At 38.5% G+C, this 26,749-nt stretch overlaps 1 protein-coding gene across 5 annotated transcripts in view; it reads right to left on the bottom strand.

Moving 5' to 3' along the window:
• ACSL3 (acyl-CoA synthetase long chain family member 3) overlaps nucleotides 1-26,749 on the bottom strand; it is a 48,528-nt gene that overhangs the window by 5,735 nt on the left and 16,044 nt on the right. For all 5 annotated transcript variants that reach the window (XR_010441352.1, XM_064720815.1, XM_064720818.1 and 2 more), the window contains exons 3-14: nucleotides 22,416-22,837; nucleotides 15,896-16,073; nucleotides 12,051-12,160; nucleotides 10,703-10,841; nucleotides 8,788-8,938; nucleotides 8,041-8,164; nucleotides 7,814-7,885; nucleotides 7,176-7,315; nucleotides 6,301-6,473; nucleotides 5,023-5,097; nucleotides 4,212-4,403; nucleotides 3,307-3,421 (exon numbers count right to left, since the gene is read on the bottom strand). Coding sequence is in view for 4 of the 5 variants with exons in the window: in XM_064720815.1 (XP_064576885.1) it covers nucleotides 3,307-3,421; nucleotides 4,212-4,403; nucleotides 5,023-5,097; nucleotides 6,301-6,473; nucleotides 7,176-7,315; nucleotides 7,814-7,885; nucleotides 8,041-8,164; nucleotides 8,788-8,938; nucleotides 10,703-10,841; nucleotides 12,051-12,160; nucleotides 15,896-16,073; nucleotides 22,416-22,766 (1,820 nt within the window). In the remaining variant the exon portion in view is untranslated. The remainder of the gene's footprint in view (nucleotides 1-3,306; nucleotides 3,422-4,211; nucleotides 4,404-5,022; nucleotides 5,098-6,300; nucleotides 6,474-7,175; nucleotides 7,316-7,813; nucleotides 7,886-8,040; nucleotides 8,165-8,787; nucleotides 8,939-10,702; nucleotides 10,842-12,050; nucleotides 12,161-15,895; nucleotides 16,074-22,415; nucleotides 22,838-26,749) is intronic.

The following is a 26,749-nucleotide window of genomic DNA, read 5'->3' as shown; positions in this document are numbered from 1 at the left end:
CCTAGCCAAGCCTGCTCTGAATTCTCATCCTATCCTCCACTGTGGCTTTGGTTCCCGTCCATCTTAACTATCTACAGAATTATTAAATCTTTTCAACTCTCACCAGACAGATCACTAATACAAAATATGGAAACTCAGCCCTAGCATGCAGATTACTGTACTATATTCTTTAAGGTCTTCAAGATACTTTGAAGATACTACCTCTAAATATGCTTTTGGTTACTGCACAGTACAAATTTCTCCTTTGTTACTGGAATGAACCATAATGGGCATCTGACAGGAGTTGAGAAGACAGCACCAACGTCCATTATAAACACAGACTTCCCTGGCAGCACCATCACAAGCTTTGCCTGCCAGCACAAAACCATTCTCATTTTTCTCTTCCTGAAAATGTATTAAGGGATGATTTCAGATTAGCCTCACTATCACTACTGCCTGCATCTCACCTTCTGCCTTTGCCTCTGCCCCATTTCCCCCATGCACACTCATGCTGTACTCTGCACTGAACCCCTTGTTTCACTCCTGGTTCCTATAGTCTTTTGACATGCTCAAGATCATGTCCTGCAATATCACCAGTGTCTCCAGGGATAAACAGTACACAGAAGTAATCAGTTGCCTGGGTAAGCATCAAACTTTCTGTTCCTCTAAAATTCAGCTCCTTCAGTAGAAGTGTACTTGTTTTGGACAAACAGGTTCATCCAATTGTTTTTTTCTTGGAAAGAACACCTTGCAGCTCTCAGTTCCTGGTACATGTAGTTTTTCATTCTGTGCCACAAAGTTAAATCTTCACTTGTTGCAGTTCAAATGCTAAAGCACTGTTTTCTCTTAAAAGGTATCCTGAAGGTACATCTTCCCTCTTGAGCAGTCACTGCCCTGTCGCTGCTCCCTATGCTGATCCTTTGTACTTAGTACCTTTGTCTTGGAAGTGATTTTCAGTGGAAATTTTCAGACTTTGGTCCTCAAGACCTCCTTAGTCATCTCTTACATGATGAAAGGTTTTGCCAAAATGTCAGTCCTACACTAGGAAGCTTCATTCCCTTGCTGTGCTTATGATTCTACCCCTGAATGGCTCTCAGACCTGTGGTCAGAAACATATTTAATGGCACTACATAGATACCACTGTTTCTATTCTGTAAAGCCTGGTCCTTATCTCCTTGAGATGGCTGAGGACTTCCTCAGGTTTTCTGCCATGTTTGCTCATTCTTCAGGTAACCGACCTACTCATTTTCCTGACGTGATGCTTAAAATCCACTTCATGTGTCTTGGATGGGTGAAGAGTTGATAAAGCAGTAGGAGTCTCCCCTGACAGAGCTCTAATCACCATTCCTTTTAGCAAATGTTTTTATTCCTTATCTCACTTATTTTGTCTGAAGTCAACACAGCTTTTGAAGTAGCAACATCATGCAAACAACTCTGATTCCCTACTACCGTGTTCAGAGGAGCTTTGCACCCTAAATCTAAGGTCAAATCAGATATTAAACCCGTTTGTACAAGTCTGCCCTCCTTGTCCTTTTGCACGTGGGAGACAGAACAGCTACAAATAAAGGATTCCTCCTGCACAGGAGATTACCCAGGCCAAGTATTAGGAGAGACAGGATCCAAGAAAGGTCACAGGTGCTGTGGTGTGTTCTTAAGTTTGTTAGTTTGCTCCCCCCATTTTCTGTATTAAATGGTTTCTTCCTTTCCCAGGACCCTGCCAGTTAGGTTGCTATGGAAATGAAACTGCTCCTCCCCTGGTTTCTCTTATAAAGTGAAAGTGCCTCCTCCTTGGGCTCAGTCAATCACCCCTTTTCTTCTCCCAGGTTTCGAGAATTTTCTTTTCTCTGTTACACTGTTACAAAACCTCACTGAGCTCACACTGCTGAGGTGAGCCCATGCCCACAATGAAATGTGCATATGGACAATTATTCAGGAACTCTATTACATGGCTACTCAGGCCACATCACACACATAACAGCATTAAGAAAGTAAAGCAGCAACAGAAAAACCAATCTGGAATGTCCTGTCTTGTTTGTCCTTGGTCTGGACTCTTGTTTCTAAGTTACCTTTAAAAATTGCTCATAGGTTTTCCTGTTTTTAAGTAATAGACAAGACATGGCCTATCACAGTCAAGTGTCTGGTTGGCAAGTGCATTTTAGCTTCCAATGTTATGTTGGCCTGGTAAAATTAACACAAAAATTTGGTAGCACAAGTCCAATAATGAACTGCAATCCTGGAAGAGAAGAAATCACATGTTGGAAGCTCCTTCTCCAAAGATTACAGAGGGTGCTTGGAACAGCTGCAGCTTCAGGCTGTCAAAGCCAGCAAATGTGAGACTTACACATTGAGTCCAAACCACAAACAAAGCTTAAAAGAATGGAAATTTCCTCAGCAGTGGCTGGCTCAATGCATGCCAGCATACTGATCCAAAGCTGTCACAACTGCAGTCACATAAGGACTGCACAAACCCCCCAAAGTTACAGAGAACCAGGTGAACAAACCACAAGTTAATTCTTTTATTTATTACCACTGAGCAATTCTCTGGTATGCTTATCCTGGCTTCTTTCAAAGTAAAGTTGGGCTTTTTGAGACATTAATGGGAGTCAGAATATTTCTGATCATTCAGAAGCTCGAAAATAACTTTCCAAACATCAGTGTCAAATGTCAACAGGAAACAAAGACCACCTGAAGTATATTTATATGTGTAAGAGCTAAGAAACTCTAGAAAGAGAAACTTAAGACATGTTTGAGCCCTTATCACCTCATTTATTAGTACACATATAAAGCAAATAGAATTGACATTCGATTGTCATTTATTGTGTGTTTGCACAGTGTTTAGACTGCGCTTTTTCTCAAGCTTCAAGGTGGTGTACTGCAGGGATAAAGAAAAGGAACTTTAAATCACAAGCCAGCTACTGTGCCATTGGTGGTTTTTCTCCCACCTTCCTCTGAAGTACCCCAGTACTTCCTCTGAAGGACAAATGACAACTAAACACAGCAAGGAAGAAGGTGCCCTAGGGCTTCTAAAGGTAACAATCTCAAAGTGCTTGAGTGATGCCTGTAATTAATGCAATAGAGCTCAGCTGCTTTTCAGATAGGGGAAGGGTAAGACTCATCACTGGTATTTCCCAATAACTGATGACAACAAATGAGAAAGGAAAAATAAAAATTGGACTTCAGATCTTTTAGTTTTGATAGTTATTCCATTGTATTATAAGTAAAAGCCTTTTTTTTAGCGGATTTAAAAAAATTCTACACATTGAGCGGCAAAAAGAATTGTTTCAAGAGGACAAAACAGAGCAGTAACAAAGTATAACCTGCTCTTACCTGCTTGCATATGCACAAATATTATCCACCAGTGGGAGATTCTTCAGAGCTGCTTCTACTTTGCCAAGAGAAACATACTCTCCTGCCTGCAGCTTTACAAGATCCTTTTTGCGATCTACCGAGGAAGCAAGGAATCAACTGTTAATTACAGAATAGAAAACTCTGAAACATTGATTTTACATTTTTCTGAAATGCTTACTTAAATATCGAAACTGACTCATGTTTGGTGAATATACCAGAAACCTATAATGTTATGTTTCTAGAATGCATTTTATCAGTCTGTCTGTCCTAATAAAACAAGGGATATTACAATTCCATGCATTTTCTGCCTTCAGAACAGCATTTCCTATATGACAGCACCATCATGTGCATGGAAGACAAATAGGACTATGCAAAGGCACTGTTAGCCAGGAGCACACATATTGTGCTGTCTGGCCCAGACCCATAAAGCAAAATATGCACCATTTGGTGGCATTATGTTATTTATTTCAGGCTAAATCCATATTTAAAGAGCAACTGTTCACCTTTCGCTTGAAAAACAATAGAAACCAAAACTTATGCCTAAATTACTTGAGGTTATTGAACACAACCATACAAAATGATACAATATAAGGCAGCTTATCTACTCAGTTAGTTTGTATTTAACTCCCTAAATACTACCCAGTCTCACTAATTTAGTAAGCCAATGTTAAGACTGTTTCAAAGTGAACCAAAAATCAGCTTCTAAAATACACAAATAAGTTCACATTAACATATCAGAACTTCCCTGGGATATATGGGAAGGCTTTAGATTGTATGACAAGATATGGATTTTTTTTTTTCCTTACTGTATTTCACAGCCCTGAAAGATGTGTGCATATATAAATATCTATACATATACTTGTTACCTGAATTTATTAACTCACCAATAATTTTTAGACATCCATCATGATGAAACTCTCCAATGTCTCCAGTATGGAGCCACCTCTGCCCATTCTCATCAACAGTGAAATCTTTTTTGGTCCGTGCTTCATTTTTGTAGTAGCCCACAGTCACATTCTGCCCTCCAATAAGGATCTCACCTCTAGGATATGGTTTATCAGTGTTGTAATATCCACCTGGAAGGATGGGGAGTTTTATTAAGTTTATGTGAATGAAAATATATTCCAAAGGAAAAATTTGTGTCATCCTTCTGGCAGTAGTACAGGCTCATATAAAACGAAATAATTTTGCCTCATAGTTTAGAGAAGAAAAAAATCCATAAGGTTTTGCATTAGTCCAAAACACACTTAAGTATTATGTATTTCTATTCCACAGTACATAAAAGCCTGCAGAGAAAAGAAATACCCAAATGCATTTCAAAAGTTATTATATGTATCTTATAATGTATCCACTAAGCTTCTATTCTGCATGCCAATTTTAATGACTTTATGAATAATATTATGAACATTATTTTAAAATAATTTCTTCATGGCAACTGAAGGTATCATGCATACTACCTAGCCAAAATGCCACTTGCATTGATAACTTCTGTCTGGATATTTCCCTGTTTTGAAACTGCTGAGGAATTTATTTTACATTTCTTCTCCCCAAGAGCAAACTTGTATAGGCAAAAGTAGCATTTAAAATGCAAACAGCCAAGAAATAGTCTTTAATTACTGCTACAGAGCAAAGCCCAATAGAAAAACACAGTTCTTAAAAACACATTACAAATAAATCATAAGCAGGAATTCTCACCTTCTTCCCAGTTCATTAACTTGATTTCACAACAGACCAAAGGTGCTCCCACTCTTCCTGTAGTGTAGTCCCAAACTAAAATTTAAATAAATGCATTTTCAGAAAAACGAAAAAACAGAGATAGCCAGAAAAAAAAATATTTTGTTGTCATGCATCCTGCTATTATGCATTAACTGCTATTTATTCCTGAACTTTAATTCACAGAAGCAAACCTCCAAGGAAACCCAACCGAATTATCAAGAGAACACAGATAAAATTCTTATCCCACTAGGAGGGTAGACAGCTGTAGTAACAGATACCCCTCAGTTATTAAAAGGCAACTGAAACCATTAGGTTCTGTTATATGAAATTAAAATCTGGTGCAGAAGGATTTTAATTCCTGACACCTCAATATACTCAACAAAACTAGAAAAAAAAATCTTAAATTGATGTGGTAAGTACAATAACACCAAGATCCCGTTCACACTAGAATGGGTGCCATTACCTCATTTTACACATGGGTCACCTGTTTTAGCGCAATGCCTTCAATCAGCACTGCCCTGTTTGATGCATTTTTGGGAACAGCTGATTGCAGGATTCCCTCATGGTGTTGGTGGCACTGCCAAGGAGCAGGCGGGCAGGGCTGAGCAGCACAGGGATGACTGCGGGCGCCAGTGCCCAAGGGCCACAGTGCCACCCACCTTGGGTGATGGTGCCAGCCCCGAGGGACACAGTGCCACCCACCTTGGGTGATGGTGCCAGCCCCAAGGGCCACAGTGCCACCCACCTTCGGTGACAGTGCCAGCCCTGAGAGCCACACTGCCACCCACCTTCGTGATGGTGCCAGCCCTGAGGGATGCAGTGCCACCCACCTTGGGTGATGGTGCCAGCCCTGAGAGCCACAGTGCCACCCACCTTGGGTGATGGTGCCAGCCCTGAGGGACACAGTGCCACCCACCTTGGGTGATGGTGCCAGCCCTGAGAGCCACAGTGCCACCCACCTTGGGTGATGGCGCCAGCCCTGAGGGACACAGTGCCACCCACCTTCGTGATGGTGCCAGCCCCAAGGGATGCAGTGCCACCCACCTTGGGTGATGGTGCCAGCCTGAGAGCCACAGTGCCACCCACCTTCGTGATGGTGCCAGCCCTGAGGGACACACTGCCACCCACCTTGGGTGATGGTGCCAGCCCTGAGAGCCACACTGCCACCCACCTTCAGTGATGGTGCCAGCCCTGAGGGACACAGTGCCACCCACCTTCAGTGATGGTGCCAGCCCTGAGGGACACAGTGCCACCCACCTTCGGTGATGGTGCCAGCCCCAGCAGACTCGGTGAGGCCGTAGCCCTGCCCCACGGGGCAGCAGAAGCAGATGTTCATGAAGCGCTGCGTGGCCGCCGAGAGCGGGGCGCCGCCGCACAGCAGCACACGGATCTTCCCGCCCAGCAGCATCCGCACCTTGCGGAAAATAAGGCTGAAAGGGAAAAGGACATCTTGGAGCTTCAAGACAAAGCAAGACAGAACCTAATTTTGGATCTGAACTGAGCTTCCACGGTCCTCAAATACACTTTATGACTTCCAAGTAAAGACTTGAAGGAGCACATGGAAATTTTCAGAAATACAGTCACAGATTTCTAAGATGTTTTCCATGTTCTAGTTTGAAGATGGGTTTTTGAAGATGTTTGAGAACACAGATTTAATGAGGCAGTAAAGTTGCATGATTTTCTCTTAAAAATATTTTCAGTTGTATACATTTTGCAAATACATTATCCTTTACTCTTACAGAAACCCAGAGCTAGACTCAATGGTCCTATGGGTTCTTTCTAATTTGAGGCATACCATTGTTCCCCTCTGTTAAAATATGGCGTCTACAGTTTTCTGTAGGAATAAACTTCTACCCAAAAATTGTATAAATCTATTATTAAATTCCTGATGAAAATTCAATAAATATAAATTTTCAATTAGTTTCAAGTTAAAGAACACTCAAATTGTATCAGTAAGTATTTAAATCCATCACACAAACTCCTGATTTGCTGTTTCAATTTACATTCAAGTACAGATTTGTTCATGTTCAAAGTGTCACAATAAAATGAAGAAAAGCACAAGAAAAATCAAATACTGCTCCTGTGGTAAGACTTTGAGTTTTTGGTGCCATTACAAAGGAAGTTAACATTACCTGTCACAGAGTGGGGTACTGTAACCTTTGGAAATCTGTTCCATTTTGTAGTTGTAGGCCAATATAAATAGATTCCTCTGGAAACTGGTCATTTCATTCACTTTATTCATGACATTTTTGTAAATTCGATCCATGATTTCCTTGTTACATAAAAAAAAGAACTTTATCTCAAAGAAACAGAAATCCTGAATTCAGTACAGCAAAAAGAAAACACAATCTAGAAACTCAAGTGAGCTTCAGGTGACAATCCCACTCCCAGGTTCCTTCCTCTTCCCTTGCTAAGGGACAGCAAGATGTTCATGGAAAAGAGGAAAGCAAAACCTAGGCAGGAGCAGCAGTTAAACCCCAGCTGCCAACTCTATTCCACTCTTTCACTGTAACAAACTAGAAATGACTAATTAAAATGGGAATTGACTCTCTCTAGCTATTTTAACTTCGAAAAAGTTTGATACTCGTGTAATGATTGTTTATCTCCAACATTCAAACAAGTACCAAAATTATTATTTTAAGGCAGCTTAACATCAAAGATTCTAATTTTCTATTTAAATGGTAATAGTATTAATTTTGTTGCTAAAAATGGAATTATATATTATATTTTAAAAAAGGTTTGAAAAATAATTCATCCTTCAGTTACTTACCGGAACTGCTGCCATTAGAGTTGGTTTAAGTGTAGTAACATCCCCTTTGCTTCCTTTCTTTATTTTAGAAGACTAAAGTGAAGAACAAGTTTACTAGCAGACACATTCAAGATTTTGAACATCAGAAACACAATTTGTACTATTTTTACAGAAATATTACAAAGACCTGGTATAAGTAATTTTTTTTTTATTTCTTTTTTACTTTACAGTAAGGACTTAGACCATACCTGGTCAGCCAGTGTCTGAGGGGAGGAGTAACCGATGCGGCACCCGTGAGACAGACACACAAGCTCAGCACTCAGCTCCAGAACATGGGCAAGGGGCAGGTACCCAATATAAATGTCCTTTTCCCTGCAAAGAATTTATTTTAAAATATTGCTTTATGCTGCATGCTGCACTGGAGTCCTCAGATGCATCATTAAGCCAAATTCATGCAAAGTTTACTGCAGAAATGAGAAAGTAGAAAATGCCTTTGAGCTTGAGAGCATATTTCAAATCACATGGGTTTTGTTTCATGAGTTGCATACTACACACAGTAGGTTTTAGGCATAAAAAAGGGTGATTGTTATTCTGGTTACTCACCTCAAGACAATTAACCCTGTGTTAAGAGTTGCAAAGGCAACTCAATGGATGAGATTAAAAACTGCACCAAACAGAACGAAGCCACAAGATTTAAACATTAACCAAGGCAAGCACTGCTTAGGGAAGCTTTCAACCACTCTAGTGCAAGGTGGCCTCACAGGTTTTTGTGTCCTGGTCTTGCTCACATACCAAAGAGGAGAGAACAAAGAGTACATGAAGTAGTACCATGTCATTTAGTGCAGTGCTGGAAGATGCTCAGATGTCAGTGCATAGTATGATGTGTCACAGACAGAGCAATATAAAACAGTTCATATTTTACACAATAATTAATGTAAAATTAAAAGCAACTACATGACTTCTTTATTTGTTGGTCAGTAACAGTTGGTACCCACCCCAGATTTGGGATCCTCTCAGCCATTCCAGTTATCCCAGCAATTATGTTGCAATGGGAGATCATAACTCCTTTGGGAATTCCTGTGGATCCACTTGTGTACATGATCACTGCAATATCCGAGGGCACAGGCCTGGATGGCTGCTTGTTTCCTGCAAGTTGTTAAAAAAGAGGATGTGTGATGTGTGGAGAGCCTCTCAAGCAGGGAGATCTGACACACTGACACATTTCAGCAGTGCTGCAATACAGCACACCACAGGACTCATGCCATTACATTTTGCTTAAAAAAGATTATGGTCAAGCTTAAGTGCCTTCACAAAGAGTAGGAACTTTGCACTAGCTGAGCAATACTTTGACTGATTGTCCTTATCCACCACAACAGTTTTCCTATTATTTTTCCCCTGCTCCTGCAGTGGAGAGAACAACAGGCAGAGCTTTATCTAGTCCAAAGCACCACTGAGCATCCCTGCCCTGGGAAGGTTCACTGCCCTGCTTCCACCCCCTATGCAGGGATGACCACACTGCCTCATCTGCCACACCTGGAGCAAAGCACTGCTGAGCCAACCTGAGGTCCCACCTCCATGAATATTTAAAAGAAGTTCAACAGCTTTAATTGGATTAAAGTGCTTTTTAAATACTTGTGCTGAGAGCAAGAAAATACAAAAACTACTGTGCTTACTCAGAGGAAACTGCATCACACACAGTGCATGAAGCACAGTGCACACACTGAATGAAAAGCATGAAAGCAACATTTAATAATTTTCCACTTACTGAATCCTGCCTATCCTGCACAATGAACAACACAGAGGAAAAGAAACACAAGCAATGGCTCATCTACTTAATATTAATTGGACATGCTTGGCCATAAACAATTCATGATAGCATTTCACAGTTTATGAATGGTTAACTTGACAAAGATAATGTTTCTTCATTGTAGTGCAGAGTATGTGATATTTAAAGATTAAATACCTTTTTACATAGCACATAGATTAAAAAATTTCAGGGAGCTAATGAATTACAGCCAAAATTTTTTTGCTGGTGTTGTATTAAACTGTTTTAGTAGTATATGAAACTGGTATATCAAATAGGGAAATGCATCTTCCAAAGAAATTGAGAGGTCATGATGTTTGGAGCAAATGTGCCATTCTCCTGAACATCAAAATCAGATGGACTGACCACCCCCCACTCCTAAAATACAATCCAACATTCCTGAGCCTGCAGTAGTTAAGAGATTCTGAAAACACAAAGAACAAAAGAAAGCAATTACTGAATATATTGAAATTCCTTAAAATATCAGGATAAGCAGCCCTTCAGAACCAAGAATAAAAATTTCTTAAGATTACAATTAAAATAAGTACTAAAATTCTGAATTAGTTCTAAAAATATTACATAGACCAGAATTAGACTTCAATGAATTACATAGATTGATGCTTTCAGAAATGGAATAAGTGACCAAGTTCTATCAGATTCAAATGACTATTTTACATTTTGCTATCTGTGAATTTTACAAAACTCAATGGCAACAAATTAGCAATTTTTTTTGTTATAAAATACACAGTGATTTCCCTTCTGTACCCTGAATAACCTGGTTTTAATACATCTGATCATAAGAATGCTTTTTAAGTTTGTATCATGAATTAATTTCTTATCCTAAAAACTACCCTTCAACCTGTGACACTTGATTGTGCAGTCAGTTTTTCTCTGTTGAAAAATAAGAAACAAATTTACACCCAAAAATCCAATCACCCACAACGAAAATAAAACAAAAACAAAAAAAAAAATCACATGGATTTTATTTAAAGGAAAAGGAGATAAGAAAAAATCTGCATAATTTTGAAATCTGCAGTTTCTTCAAGTTTACTCAACGGGATCAAACTAGGGCACCAAGAGAGATGGTGTGAAGAGGAAGAACCTACCGGTGTCTGCCTTGGCCCCCATGGCTTGCACAGATGCCATGGTGTGAACAATGACCCCCTTGGGGAACTCTGCCCACGTTGTGGGTTTGCCATCCACTGTAATTATGTGTCGCAGGAGTGGAACTTGAGAAACAATTTCCTGTGAAAATGAAAAATGGGTTCAGAAATTAAAAATTTGTTTTATGCCAGGAAGTAAAAAAAAAACCACAAAACCAAGAACAAAAACCTCCATGCTATCTGCTGCACACTTTTTAAAAAGCACTAACATAAAACATCTCCGAATTTTAAGAGATAAACCTACCAACCTCAAACAGCTGCAAAGCTCAAAGCTTTCCAATTTTAAGTCCAAAAACTTCTCCAAACATTTATTGATTTGTATTTTATTTCATGAAAACCCCACAAATAAGACTTTATGACTTATTAAATAAGTGACTTTCCCTTCCCACAGAACACAAGAGAAAAATTACTGAGCTCACAATAATTCCTAGGCTGCTCCTTGGTTATTATGCTACTTAAAATAAGCAACAGCTAGCAAAAATATTGAAAATTACTAGTTAAGCATTTCAAGCAAAACATGAGTTCAAAGACATTTAATCAGTGTTCCCATGGAAGAAATCATCACCTATAGCAGAGCAAATAGATTCTTTCACTGCAAGCTGAAATAAATGTGCATGGCATAGATACTGTCATTGTAGTAACTTCTTTAAAAAGTTTGGGAAATTCTCATTCAAATTTCCACAGCAGCACAGTTTTTCATTAAAACAATTTCCTGAACTGAAAGGTCCAGTTTCCCCAAAACACACAATGATGAAACTCATGCAGATTAGTTGTTCCACTTGGGTATTCCATCAGGGTCAGTAAGTCAAAAAGGTTCTTTGTGCTAATGTTTAGTGAGCTTTTTCTCCCCCTGCATGGAAAAACAGCTCTAACTCTTTAACCACCCATCTTTAGACATAAAAATCATCCTCTGCTGGGAAAACATCTGATGATAAGCCAGCAGCATGATCACAGTTAGCTCTTTATACATTTTTCTGCTCTTCCCATTGTTACATTTATAGGCACTAAATCCACCCAGAAACCACGGCAGTTTCTTGTAAAGGTGTTTTTCCAGGCAGCACTCCAGTTCTGCAATACTGCAAATTGCTCATTCTCCAGCCACTGAGCAGCCTACAACCCACTAAAAGCAAACTACCACTTTCTGTACATGAACAGAGGTACATAAATCTTCTTCCCAAAGTGTCTGCCTTATGGAAAGGCAATAAATCATTGCTCTGTACAATGGAACCAGGCCATTGAGAATGGTGAACAGACACACTGCAAAGAGATAGCCAAAGAACAGCTTTCTGACCTTCAGTTTTGTTTGCATCAGCTCTTTACTGGTAATGATGGTGGTCACCTCTGTCTCGTTCAGCCCATGAACTATTGCTGGGCCTCCCAGCGTGGCGTACAGAGTAACAACTGAAACACAAAACACAGCAAATGGTCAGTCCCTGGGCCACATTTTCAAGTGTAGTTTACAGAAAAGAGCTGAGATTAATCTATTCCAACTTAGGCAACACAGTAAAAATATTTGTCAACTCAAAGATGGGAGAGTTTTGTATTTAAAGAGCCTCTTAACATCTGAATTTAAATACAGTGTGATCTTCAGTTACTCCCAGAAGGATAATGAACAGCCATTCTCTATGTGACTGTTTACTCTTTTCAAAGGTCTAATTAGAGGTCCCAAACCACATCACCTTATGAAATTCTGCTGGATCTACTTTCATACTGTCACTGCTTTTACCATTTAAAAAAAGAGGCAAACCTTCTCAGCTTAATCACTGTCTTACATTCCTCTTGCACACAGGAAAGAAACAGCTTTCATCCATGCGACTTCTCTTTCCAGAATTCACATCCTCTCTTACTAACCTTTTACAACTGACTGCTAATAACAAATTATTACAGCATGGTAATATGTGTCATCAGCAGAGAATTCTCACATAGAAATAAATCTGTGACTAGCTTGTTCTGCCATCTATTTAAAATAATGTAATAAAGGTTTAATCATCACAGTCATTAGACCTTGAACTGACATCATGAGAATCATACAGAATAGCAAGAAAGAAAATATTTAGAAAATTGACTAAAAGAAAAATTGTTTCCTGTTTGTAAGGTCAGCTCATTAGTGAGCATGTTACAAAATGATTAAATATTATTTTAAAGGTGATAATATGAAATTTCCTGGAATTTTCAATGGAATTGAATGTCGAGAGGCCAAAAGAGACTAGGGAAGAAAAAGGCAGCAAAAATTGAAGAGAATTATTGCTCCCAAAAAAAAAAATCTGTTTTCCAACCACAACAATAAACAGGGACATCTCATAAAAGCTCTAAGATCAATCAACACAATTTATAATTATAGTATTCTTGATGGGAGTTTTGTCACATCAGGTATCTGAATATTTTCTGCTTTTTGGTCTGTATATAGCTGAATATTTAAAGAATGTAATTATGAAAATAAGACAACCCTTTGTACATTAGGACTGTGATCACTGCAAAGATTAAAAATTAAAATTAAATAAAGTTCTGTTGTATTTTAATATTTTAAATCCAAGGAGTTACTAACCCAAAACAACTCAAAAGCAGTCTTCTTACACAGAAAAGTAAATAGTTGACCTCTACTTATTTTTTTCTTGTTAAAACAGCCCATCATAGTTCAGAACTGTTGCAGGGCAAATGCACATGCACTGTGTTTTCTTTAATTTGGTGGGAGCAAAGTCCAGAAGAGTGCCTCTCCTCGTTCCCACGAGCTCTCTCTCCTTGCTGCAGTGACCCCTGTTATGTAAACATGTAGCAGAAATTCAGCTGCCCCGAGCCAAGGAGCAGAACTGAGCTGACAACACCGCCCAGAAGGCAGAGCATCATCTCAGGAATAACCACGGGGTACTTAATTACTCATCTGCAAATAAGTGCATTAAGGCACTCAGAGCTATATGACAGAGCCAAGGAAAAGAGAGACCATTTATATGATGGTGCACTGATGTCATGGAGAGAGCAAAACTGAGCAATGACTCATCTCTGAAATCCTCCCTTCTCCACATTGGCACACCTGAAAGTTTTTCAGGCAAATCTGAAAGTTTTGATTGTGTTTTTCTCTCCTGATTCTCTTGAAAATGTACTAAGAACAGATTATTTTTTATTCACCTTTATACATGCAACAGTACAAGTGAGTCTTTGTTATCTGACTCAAGGCTTGACAAAAAGAAAATCCCAAAAACACTAAATTTGCCAGCTTGTAGAAAAAGACAAAACCTTACTCAAAAAAACAAACAGAACTTTAACAATTTATTTCAAGGTAACTGGAATGTTAAACTGAGTACTTCAGCACCCATCATACATCAAGAATAAAAAGCAAAATGCACCTTTAAAGACTTCAGCCAAATTTACTTCTGACAAAACCACTTCTGCTTAAGCACGATTGAAAAATGAAACCTAACCTCTCCTATTCCACCATTTGGCTACGCACTTTTGTGTTTTATCTGCCTACTCTGGTGAAGAGCTGTTCACAAACATGAAGAGGTACTCAGGAAGAAAATCTGTTTTCATGCTAGTACTACTATCTCTGATCTAGCAATCCCACTCCACCTCCTGCAAATATAAGACTTAGAGAACTTCAGAAAAAGACAGATCTAAAATCAAGCAAGTATTTCTAACCATAAAATAACTTGTTCGTGCAAGTAATCCATAACAAACATCATTTTAATTCTGTAGTGCAAAAGGCATTCTCTCCAACAGTATGTACAAGGCAGGCACCTGCTCTGGGCCCACTCCATCAGACTGAATGCATCTCACACTTTGAAACACACTGAAAAATGCTAACACAAGCCATTTAGCAATGTCTTGCCACTATTACTGTTTCAACATCATCTGAATCTCCCAATTTGTCCTGCAAGCTGCCTGTGGACACTGCACAGCTCTCTCCTCATCTGCCAGCACGAGTCAGCCAAGTTCACAGAAGATGACAGAGCTTAGCTGCTGAACACCACGTCAGTGTGTGCCGAGGCACGTCGCAGCAAGGGGATTTAAGCCTCTAATCCAGCAACCCAAAAACACACACATTCCATTCTGCTCACAACATCCAGCCCCTAGCTCAGATTTCTCCCCTCAAATTACAAATCTCCCTAGGATTTGTCAATGTGCTTCAGCTCCAAAGCAAAAAAAAATGATACAAGTCCTTGCATTTTATTCCCAGGATAGCCACCAGGAATCTGACAGATCCCAAAAGTGATAAAAGGGAACTGGCACATAGACATGTAGTTTAAAAGCAGCACAGGCATCTTATGTGAGAAGAGTCTGTGCAGTTCTCTGCTCTGGTTGGCAGGCCAGCAGCATTTACCCACTGAGGAACCAACCAAAACCACCACCGACGTAGGTTGGAAGGCACCTGCGAAGATCACACACCACCATTGCAGCAGTGCTCAGAGCCACTGCCAGTCTGTGTTTTATGGCTCTCCAAGGATGGAGATTTCACAACCAAATCTTACTGAAAGGGTAAATGTAGCACAGGAGGGAAAAGGCCAAAGCCTGTGAGGAACAGCAGTTTCTGGCGTGCTCTGAGGGACAAGATGTGTCCCCCTGAGAGCATCCCAGAACCCAGCCAGGCTGGGCTTAGTTAGGTAAAGGACATTAAGGAGGGATGATGAAACAGACATTTAAACAGCTATAGCACACTGAGACCAGCATTCAGTACATTCCTGACCGAGAAAAAAGGCCCAACCAAAATCCAAATTGAAGAACTAAGACAAAATACCCAGATAAAACAAAACTTGCAGGCACAGATGAAGGTTTGACGTCAACTCCTGAAACTGAGTCAATGAATTCATGTGTGATTTTTGTTTGTTTGTTTTCAGAAACTTGGGAATCTGTACTGATTTGAGATGAAAAGAAAATAAACCTCTCACAAATTCATTGAGCAAACTATACTTACCAAAACCATTCTTAACATCTGCCCACAGATACAGGTTTCTCTAGTCACCAAAGCAAAAGGCTACAAAGTGCACAGTTTCCACATTATGCAGTATTTTTTTAATTTGAAAACTTTAATGCTCTCTATAAAATCTAGATAAAGTTTTCTTAGTACAAAAAGCAAAGCAAGAGTTTCATTTTCAGATTGTGAGGTTGAAAGCCACAAAACCTTCAGGGAAGACAGGTACTCACGCTGGTAGTTGCACATAAAGCAGGCCTGGGCTGCAATCATCCACTCAGCTCTGGTCTCACAGAAGATAGCAATGTTGGTCTTTGGCTGCTGACCCAAGACTGCTAAGCCATTTCCAAAATTAACAGCTTTAATGTATACATCTTCATAAGAAAGCCAGGTGTACTTGCCAAGGATGACCTAATAAGAACAATAAAATCAATTTAGAAAATGAAAATCCTTAACACAAGTCCTACAACATCTTCACCCATGTGAAGAATCCATGGATGTTTGAGTAACATGTGCTTGAATTGTAACTGCAGTTTATTCAAGATAAAGATGACACTTTTTCTTGCCAAAAGCTACAGGGCCTGTGGAAGTTCCAACATAAATACCATATCACAATGCAATATCTCCATGCATGTTACCACCTCAGTTTCTGTTTTCACAGAAGGGAAAGCACACGATTCCCACCATCTTTTGTAGCTTCAGGAGCCCTCTGAAAGACTGGTTGGTTACCTGGCCCACATACCTCTACTTCTTAAATAAGTTTGGTTTATGTAAAGGATGGGAAGCACTAGTTAGCACAGTACATTCTCTATATTTGCTTTCTTGGAGATGTGGGCTACAATTCTACACAAATACAACACTCAGATATTCATTAAAAAAAAGAAAAAACCAAACTAAACTTGAAAAGGGAAACTGGAATCCAAAAAGCAGTATATCCACGAACCTTGAGTCAGAAATTGCGAAATCCCTTTCCCTTTGTTCTGAAACAAATGTCAAGGGGATGAGCAGTAATAATTTTGCCCTTTTATTACTGTTAAACACAAGCAGGACAGAAGACAGGATAGGCAATGACTGGCAAACCTCAGTTCTGAGAAGTCATGTAGAATATATTATGCAATCTCACTTTTCCATATGGGAAAGCTGGTGCACAGTAAAACTGGATTTGAATTTACAGGTTCCTGTGTGCACTTGCACCTTGCAGCACTATTTCCTTACTGACTGATAGGACATTTCTTTGAGACCAACCTAGAAACTTACATATGTAGATGCAGCATGAAGAAGTTTTATACTGAAAATCTATACTTCAAATTATATCCCACCCATCTATTTATATAAGCACATTGACAATTCTAAAAAACAATTTATTAATCAAGTATTTCAGACATGTTTTTTACAAAGCATTAGTAATAAATGCAAGCAAACACTACAAAAGCTAGAAAAGCTAGAACTAGAAAAGCTCCTTCATTCTTTTTTCCATATTTCATTCATCAATGGGAACTAAATTTCAAACTTTGAGCTGTCAAATCAACAATTTTTGACATGCAACTACATTTCTAATGAGTCTGTATTTCCACATCTGCTTCTTTAATAAAACGTATTTTTAAATCTCTCTCAAACTCTAACAGCAAAATAAAATTTAGCAGATTTCTGTTGTTAAAACTTTTCCAAACTGTTTCCTAGTTAACATTAGTTGTAACAATGCATTTTACCTACTACAGCTCACTGCATATTGCTCATTAACCTACTTATTTAGTAGGACAAACAAGTACATGTGCAGCTGCTTGGAATTTCATAAATGTCTTTGTGGGAAAATATCATTTAACAAGCCCAACAAACAACATTTGTCAATAACAGCAATATATAGCAACTCTACCAGAAAAATACAGATTTCTCACACAAATATCTGCTCAGTTTTTCCTGGTTTATTTCCAGAAGCTCTGTTTCAGTGGCAAACAGGCTGTTTCAAAACCCAAAACCTGGGAGTCCCTTTTTGTTTCAACACACCAGGATATTTCTGGTGTGGAAAACTCTCACTGCTTCCAAAAAAAATATTGCACCTCTTCCTGTCCATACAAATTTTGGTAATTTGGAATTTAAATTCCAATTTGGGATTTTTTTCCCCAAAGGCAGTATTTTTGGCAGATGGGGAAGTTCTTGACAAGCTCATCAGCTGAAAACAATTTGTAGCAGTGACTTGGGCAATACCCTTTCCCTCATTATACTCTGCCTACAGTGCAGCCTCAGGAAAACTGCTCACAAATAATTAGGCCAAGAAATACAAGCAGATTCTTGTTACTGTTTCTGGTAAGCTTGCCAATCCATAAGAGGTTTTAGTAATTTCCACCACTCTCACTGAACTGGGGAAAATAAATCAGTAATTGGCCAAAAATTAATCTCTCCAAATAATACTTGTGATTCTACTTTTTTCCCCCTTTATTCTCCTAAATAATTAATCTTAAGCTTGTTGATATGTAGTGAAAGATCACTCACTCGTGCTTTCTTTTCTTAAAAAGGAAAAATCCTTTTTAAGGATATGTAGCACCATTGGCTGTAGCTATTTATATAAAAACACATTTCTGAAGAACACTGAGGTGAGAACAGGTAAGACCTTTCTCAATGCAGTAATTTTGAGTTTTACTTTCCTACTGCCTTTCATATATTCAAATTCCAGTGCTCCTTCCCCATGCCCAGTGTTCCTTCTCTATTCCATCCCTGTTACATTTATATTACATACACATTAGTGAATAACAGCTATTCAGAGAGCCAGTTTGGTAATATGGATAGAAGTCCCCTTCTCCTGCATTTCTCTACCAGCTTCCTGTGCAGGACACAGAGCAGGGTACAGTTTATCTTGAACTCCTCATGTTGGATGTGTCTCCAAATCCATTTCCCTTCCTGGCCCTGCCCTCAGTAGCTTTTGCTGACATTTTCCAATGCACAGGCAAGAAAGACAAGGAGCTACTGGAGAGAGTGCAGTGAATGCCACAATCATGAGGGGTCTGGAGCATCTCCCTTGCAAGGAGAGACTGCAGGAGCTGGGGCTGGTTAGTCTGGAGAAGAGATGACTGAGGAGACCTCATTAATGTATACAAATATCTCAAAGGGGTGCCAACAGCATGGTGCCAGACTCTTTTCAAGGGTTCCCAGTGATGGGACAAGGAGCAATGGCCATGAACTAAAACAAAATCAATTCCACTTCAACATGAGGAAGAACTTCTTTACATTGAGGGTGGAGAGCCCTGGCGCAGCTGCCCAGGGAAGGGGTGGAGTCTCCCTCTCTGGAGACATCCCAAACCCACCTGGACACGTTCCTGTGCCACCTGCTCTGGGTGACCCTGCCTGGGCAGGACTGGATGGATCTCCAGAGGTCCCTTCCAACACTAACAATGCTGTGATTCTGCTTCTGCTGCCAACAGGTAAGACTGGCATTAAGCACCATGATCCTTTGAACATTCACATGCGTTTAACTTAACTTTCAGGGCTTACTTCTGCTTGGTAAATAATGGAAAGAAAATAACTGTCCAAGAGCTGGCAGAAGGGCCCAAGAAGAGAGTTTGGGCAGAGATGGAAGAGCCCCCGAGAGAGCAGGCAGCAGGGACTGCAGCGCTGGGGTTTCCCTGGAATCACGGCATTCCATGGGAGAACGCTGCCCTCTCGTGCTCCAGCCTTCTATTGCAACCTAACACACACAAAACACTGGGAACTATCCAGACTCTATTGATACTTGGAAATCCAGAGAAGCAGAGACTAAACACACAGCTACCATTTCTTTTACCTGGATTTTAGAAACATATTCAAATTTTTAGTGCAATAAAGGTGAAATAAAACATTGATAAAGCTGCAGGCTCATGTAGAGTCATTAAACTACCTGATCTCTGTTACCTTTGAAGGTCTTCCTAAAAGCACCTTATAAGGTTTAAAGAACATTGACTATGATTTGGAAACCAGTGATCATGAATTGAATACATTTTCCTGTGAAAGTATATTAAAAGCAATACAAAGGAGGTTATATGAAATGCCCACTTTTGGCCTTCCTCACATGAACACGTGGATTGCAGCTCAATATATCTGAAAACCCCCACCCTAACATACCACTTACATAGCAATCTATGGTTTTCAACATGGTAAGGTTCTTGGCATGGCAAAAACCTTCCTGAACCTTCACTTTAAGTTTCAGTATCAGCAATAATAAATAAAGTTCTGAATTCACAGAATTGCCCATGTGCTTGCTGTTGCACCCAAGTCTCTCAGGCTTTAGATGCATCACCTTGCCCAACAAAGCTGTGTTTTCTTCTCCCCACTATGTCCTATTTATTATGCTCCCAGTAATTCTGTTCTTGGTTACCAACTCTTTATAAAGCTGAGCAAGACAAACAAGAAAACAACCCCCCAAACAAACAGGCATTTCCTCATAAAATAAACCAATTAAAAAACACACGCACAAAGCCAAACCCACATACCCACATAGATCAAAGCAAGCCCCTGATGATATAACCTACAACTATGATGACACAAAACAACAAAGCTCATCTTTTGGGCATTATAAAATTTCAGCTCTGGTTAAATTAAGTCCCTTTTCCAATTAATTACATCTTAATCTCAGAGGTATTTTCAACATTATTTTATACTGACTTAAATACATGGTTTATGAAATGAATATTAGGTATGCATGATATTGGAGAAGGAAATTGCAGAGTAAAATATAGAAGGAAATAGAATAACTAACCATTTATGAATTACTATGAAATGCAACAAGTGCATAAGCAAGTATTGTATTTTATTCACATCCATGAATTTCTGCTACTTTGGAATCTGCACAGAAACAAATATTTTTGCAACAATACACTAAGATAAAAATGTTAAAAATTACAGATTATCAGAGATATCATTGTTCTCACAAGAAATCAATGGAGTATCTGATCTTAAAGATGTTAAGAAACTCTAAATAATTTTAGCTACAAGTGCAAGGACACTTAGTTTTCCCAATAATCAAAAACTGAATATTTTACCTTTTTATTGAGATATACATATATATAATATAAAAATATATTGCAATACTGTAAAGTATAGAAATAACCCACATTATACCTAAGAATTAAACTTGTTGTGCACCTTTTTGAAGGACTGCACCAAACCTCAGCAAGCTGGCTTTGTGCTAAAGGGAACCAGGCAATAAATGGTGCCTGGAATGAAAGAAATCAAAAGAAGAGAACCCTGACATTTAGAATCAACAAGGTATCTTGTGAAATGTTCTGATTTTCCTCACTTGCTAACACATGACATGAGACCTTAAGAAACAATGTATTCCCTAACAGGAAAAAAAAAAAAAGAAGAAAATTAAATGGTCTTGTGTGATAATGCCACAACTTGGAACAAAGTAACAGGAGATTAAGTATGGCAACTGACCACAATGAACCCTTGTGTCAAGCTTAGACAAAATTACCTAACTTGGGTAATTTCTAAGCTTAAATACTCACAAACAAGTAATTTAAGTGGATCAACACAAACATCCTTCAGATTTCCAATATTCCCAACACTCTGCTTGCATAATGGAAAAGGCTAAAACTCCTAAATCCTTAAGTCTTACATTCAAAATTATGATTAAAAAACAGGGCACATGTTTTTTATGTAAAAAACAGGGCAGCCAAAACTCTGACCTGTGCTCAGAAACCATTCTTTGTACAACATGAACTTTCTTTATAGGGTAATGAGGCAGCAAAATGGGCATCAAGCACATTTCCCTCATGCTGCAAAACTACCTCCACAGCTAAGGGCAAGTTTCACTAACAATAAAGTTTATACAAAGATTTTAACAGAACTGAACTTTGCCATATATTCTGTTATTAACCAAATTTGATTTTAAACATACTCCTCTATCAGAATTAAAACTAGCAGCATGAAATTTTCTCCATCTGCACAGAGACTAATCTTAACTAAAAATTATCTATTGTGGATATAATAACTTCTAATACAGGAATGCAGAACTTTAACACACAGAAATGCACAAATATGAACGTTCTGTTGCAGTATTCTGCCCTTCTTCAGGCAGAAGTGCATTTTTCAATGTGTCTGAACAAATACAAAGCAGCAAATGACAATACAGGCTTGAACATGATACACTATAAAAATCAGTCCCTTGAAACAGAGCTGCTGTCAGACACTGAAATCACATCTCCCACACACATCAGGATTACAGATTAGCACAGTGGTTCAACTTAAAAGGAGACCCAAAGAAAAAAAGACTCCTCAACCAAATCTGAGCAATTCTTTTCCAAACAAAAAATTCATTTAAGTCCTGAATTCCCTGGACAGAACAGCAAATCCTTAAATCACAACTAAGGCTGCTGGAAAGGCACATCTGAGTACTGGCATCTAGTATTTCTGTATATTTATCTGATGACAGTTCAGAATTACACAAAGGGAGACTTTTTAAAATTCACGTAAAAAAGAAACCTTTAAAACCACTTACATCACCAGCTGAATATTAAAAACAAATACCTAAAACATACTTGTGTTTTTTCTTTGACTGAAACCATAAATAGGATATCTATTCAAGAGTGCAAAAAGGTTTAGATTTGGCTTAAATGTCAAGTATTGAAAGATTAGATAATTTAATTTCTTTTCACAGCTACTGAATCTAAGCAGAGAAATTTATTTTTCCCCAGCTTTGCTTTACTGGACTAGAAGTGCTGCCTAAAAAAGTAAACATACTTTGGAAAAAAACTCTTGAAGACAGACTGCAAAAAGACTTACCTTTTTAAAAACTTTTCCTGATGGCTGGATTTCATCTTCCTCTTTCAGAATTTCACGTGTTCCCAAGAGTTTTTTGTCCTTATATTTCGTTTTAGCATATTTAAAAACTTTGTCGAGTGTATCACACCCAGGATATAAAACTGAAGCCAAGCAATGCAGACTGTTCACAGATCTGTATGCACCCCCAGGCTTGTTATTCACAGGCCTGGCTTTAACCTGCTTGGCTTTTGCTATAGCCTGCTTTGATCCTGAAAGGATGTACCACGGAATGTATGTTACAAGGGAGTACACCAGGACTATGAAGTTTATAAACTGTAAAAGAATAGGGTTGATGTTATGCTTCAACTTCATTTTGGCTGCTTGAGAATGTTACAAGAGACAGTTTGGAAGCATGGATCAGCTAGACAGGGGCCCAAACAGATCTGAAAAGAGAAAGAAAAGAAAAGGTTAGTGGTTAACAATCACGGTTGGCAGAAGATATTTTTAACCATGCTATTACAATCCATATCCCAGAAGGTGTCTTTATGCAGGAGTTAGAAGTCTGAGCCCCACACACAAATGAAAGCAGACACATGGGGCAGAGCTGTTCCACCTCCCTTCAGCAGGCTGCAGTACAGTGACATTTGCATCACAGGTATTTATCTGAAAGTGGTTTGTGAATATGCAGTTTAAAAGATCCTCTTCAACATCAGAGCACCTCCATGTGCACCTTCACTAGGAATCCCTATGACCTGTGACTGTGAGCCATCAGCCTCCAAACAAGCCCTAGGAACAAGGCAATGTCACTCTGCACACGGGAACCCCAACCACTAAGGATGCTGGAATGTTTCCCCAGTGTTGGACACACTGGGGCAGCCACCTGAGAGAAGGAAAGCTGTGTATGTGACAGAACTTTGCTGCTTTATTCCCAGGGACTTCCCATCAGTCCTATGACTTCAGTCTCAGAACCAGAATCCAGTGAGCCCACTTGTACCAATAAACATGAGCTAAGTAATATTGGGTAAATACCAGAAAAGAGCTTATAAATATCCCCAAATTCCTAGCAACAGCACAATGAAGAGATGTGTAACTTTTTCCAGAGTCCTTAATGATGCCAGGATATTCACTTTGTCTTTTTAAAAGCATAATTTACTATATCTAATGACTGCAATAATGATGCAACTTTCTAATGTATTCTACTGTTGAGTCATGAAATTATGCAATCTGTCTAAAAGATTAAAAAGGTAAATCAACAAAATAACTGAAATCCTTATGGAAATCAGGGATGGTTGCCATAATGGCTAAAGATGAATTTCTGCAACAGTCCATAAGCCATTAGCTGAAAAACAGTGCTATGTATATAATAAACTACAAATGCACTTCACTCAGTAAGCTTTCAAACTTATTGATACAACTTATTAAAAGCAGTATCATAAATCAAGCAACTAATAATGATGTATACATAATCTGCACAGCTTTTGACAATTCTAAATTAATTTTTATTTATGACATGCATTATTCTGTGCTGATGTCTTACACTCTTTGACTTTTCCTCCATTCTCTCTCTGAAATCCCTAATAAACAGAAATTTGAGTTGAAAAAAGTAATGTTTAAATCATATAAGATCCTTCAGTAGCAATGGAAAGAAGCCTTGCTTCATTAATCCTAGATCTGCAATCCTTTTGGGAATGGATCAATCCAACATCCTTCACTTCTAGGATGAGATTAATTCCATCTTTCCCTGAAACACAAAACTTCCTAAAACTCTAAGCAAAAATATTTCATGATCATCTTTTTCCCTAACAAGCTGCTGTAATCTCACTTTTAACAAACTGCCAGGAATGATGCAGTGAAGGAACCAAACAACATCAAAGTCTGTTCTGCAGAGCACCCAGAGACACAAACTCAAATAAACCACAGGAGCTCTTCACAGCAGGAACTTACTGCAACAAGCAGCAGTGGAGGAAAGATTTAAAATATTTTAAAAATTAAATGGAAGTGCATATATTTTAATTTGCAGATCAAAGGCAAAAAGCAATGACAAATAGAAAACAAACTTAAATAGGCTAAAGGGCAAATTCAGTAATCACTTGAAGAGACTTATGTTCTTAGGGTGCCACTGAAGGATACGTAATGAAAATAATCATGATCCAGCCAATCAGCTACTGCAGGCCAGAAAAATTATACTGTTGTTGATAGCAACACAGAACAAGATGTTTAAAAGTCAAATCCAGAGTTCACACAACAAGAGTTTAATAATTTTTAAAAATTTTTTATGTTGTACTATTATTTTGCCTGGCACAGTTCAGGAGATGAACATCTTTTTTCTCCTTATAAAGCTGGAGAACTTCTCTCTGCCTAAAAAGTAGAAACAGAATTTAACCAAACACTGCTACATATGAAAATTAAAGCAACTCATTTAACACCTTTAGGCAAACTGTTCTTCAAAGAATTCTAACACACAGCCAAAACTGTTCAAATAATATTTTCTCTAGGTTTCATAACTTTCCTTGGTTAGAGAGGCACTGAACCCTTCCAGAACAGCAGCCTCCCATTTCATTTTGCAGTTAGTTATCTCAACAGCTTTATTCTTTCCTCAGAAGGAAAGAGGAACCTTTCCCACTATTTCCATGATAACCATGCCAAGGTGACATGCCAAGTTCCTCTTCTGGCTCACCCTTGCATAATAACCCCCTAAACCTGGAAATCTTTGCTTTGAATTGCAAACATAAATTGTGCTTTGCTCACCATTTAAGGCTGCATTGCACGAAAGGGTCTAAGGAACACTCCAACAGCACAGACTAAAGGGAAATGTCTTGGGCTGTACCCTGGCTCAGAAAAGTCAGTCCTGCTCTAGAACTCTGCTCTGATGTACATCTCTTAAATTGCTAATTCAGTTATTCCTTCACAAAAGTGAGGCTATTACCAGTCATCTATTGAAAACAGTTTATTTTAAAAATTAAGACAAATTGTTTTTACTCAAAATGTAATGTTTTTAAGAGTCTAAATTATCTTTTGCAAATGAAGTTCCTTATCTTACAGGCCGAGTAAGACTCCATTCTTTTCCTTCAAAAATCTTATAATTATGAGATAGCAACCTTTAGCAAGAGAGAGAGCTCAGGTGCCAATGTCTTAAGAACTTGGCAATGGATTGAAGAGTGTGATATTTACAGAGCATCTATGCTTGTAACTAATTGTAATTACCATTGCAACCGGACATTGGAAAAGTGTAATGCCTTTTAGAACAAAAAAGAAAAATATATTCCAGTAGTTTCATTAGCAGAATAAGCTCCAGGATCTTTGTAGGGTGATGGTTCTAAGGAGAGCTGAGCCATGACATGAAGGAAGCTCCTTGGTGTCAATATAAAGGCTCCCCCTCTTTCCCTGTGTAACTGAAGAACAGAGGCTGCATTTTAACTCATCATTTTGTTGATTTGTTTGCTATGTTGTTGAAGAGGAAAATACCAGGTAAAAAAAGGAGATGCAGTTTAAACTGCCTTTGTGCCCCACAGATTTATAACTGCCATTCCCAAAAGAACATCAAAGTCAGCTAAGTGGATCACTAAACATTCAATTAAAAAATCATTTTGATGAGAGTGTAGAAGCAAAACTCTACCCTGACTTGAGGCTGGAGTGCTAGATGTAAGGCAATTATGTTTTACAGCAAGCAAAACCAATGCAGCTGAACATGACAGTACATTTTGTCTTGGTTTTTATTTTCCTTTTACAAAAGGTCATTTAACCTCCATTAAGAATACCACTTTTAATGCCAATGTAAAAGAACAACACTGTTTACATTAAGATGCAATGCTTGCTCATGCATTCTTCTCTGTAACAATTATTATTTCAAACCTTTAATGCATGCTATTTTAAAAACTCAAAATGAAAATACAGTATTAAAAATCTACCTGCAGAACTAATCTAGAAATGAGAAGTTTTAGTGAAATTTTCAAGGTTATATCAAACCTGGAAGGCCTAAAAGGGAAGCAATGTTTGCTGTTTAAAATTCTGCCTTTAAAAAAAAAGTAGTACCCAAAAAAACCAAAACTTTGAAAGGTTTAATGAAATACTATACATGGTTTAACATGTAATTCAAGTACAATATGTTGTACTTTTTAATTTTGGAAGTAGATGACTGCTTCTGACTATAAAAAGAGTGTAAGCAAACCCATCATTTTGGAGCAGGGAACAGAAAGCAGAGGACACGATCCCAAGCAGTTTTTGCAAGTATGAGACTATGGCACAGTGAGAAAGTTCACTGCATTTTCATCACTGGAATTTTGTTCTTAGGTAGCTTAATCACTGACAAATAAAAACACATGACATGTGGTAATATTCTAACTCAGTGGTTTGGT

Source organism: Zonotrichia leucophrys, chromosome 9 (assembly GCF_028769735.1).
Source record: "Zonotrichia leucophrys gambelii isolate GWCS_2022_RI chromosome 9, RI_Zleu_2.0, whole genome shotgun sequence".
Classification (NCBI taxonomy): domain Eukaryota; kingdom Metazoa; phylum Chordata; class Aves; order Passeriformes; family Passerellidae; genus Zonotrichia; species Zonotrichia leucophrys.
Note: the sequence above shows the minus strand (reverse complement) of the source record. Positions and strands in the feature narration are given on the sequence as shown.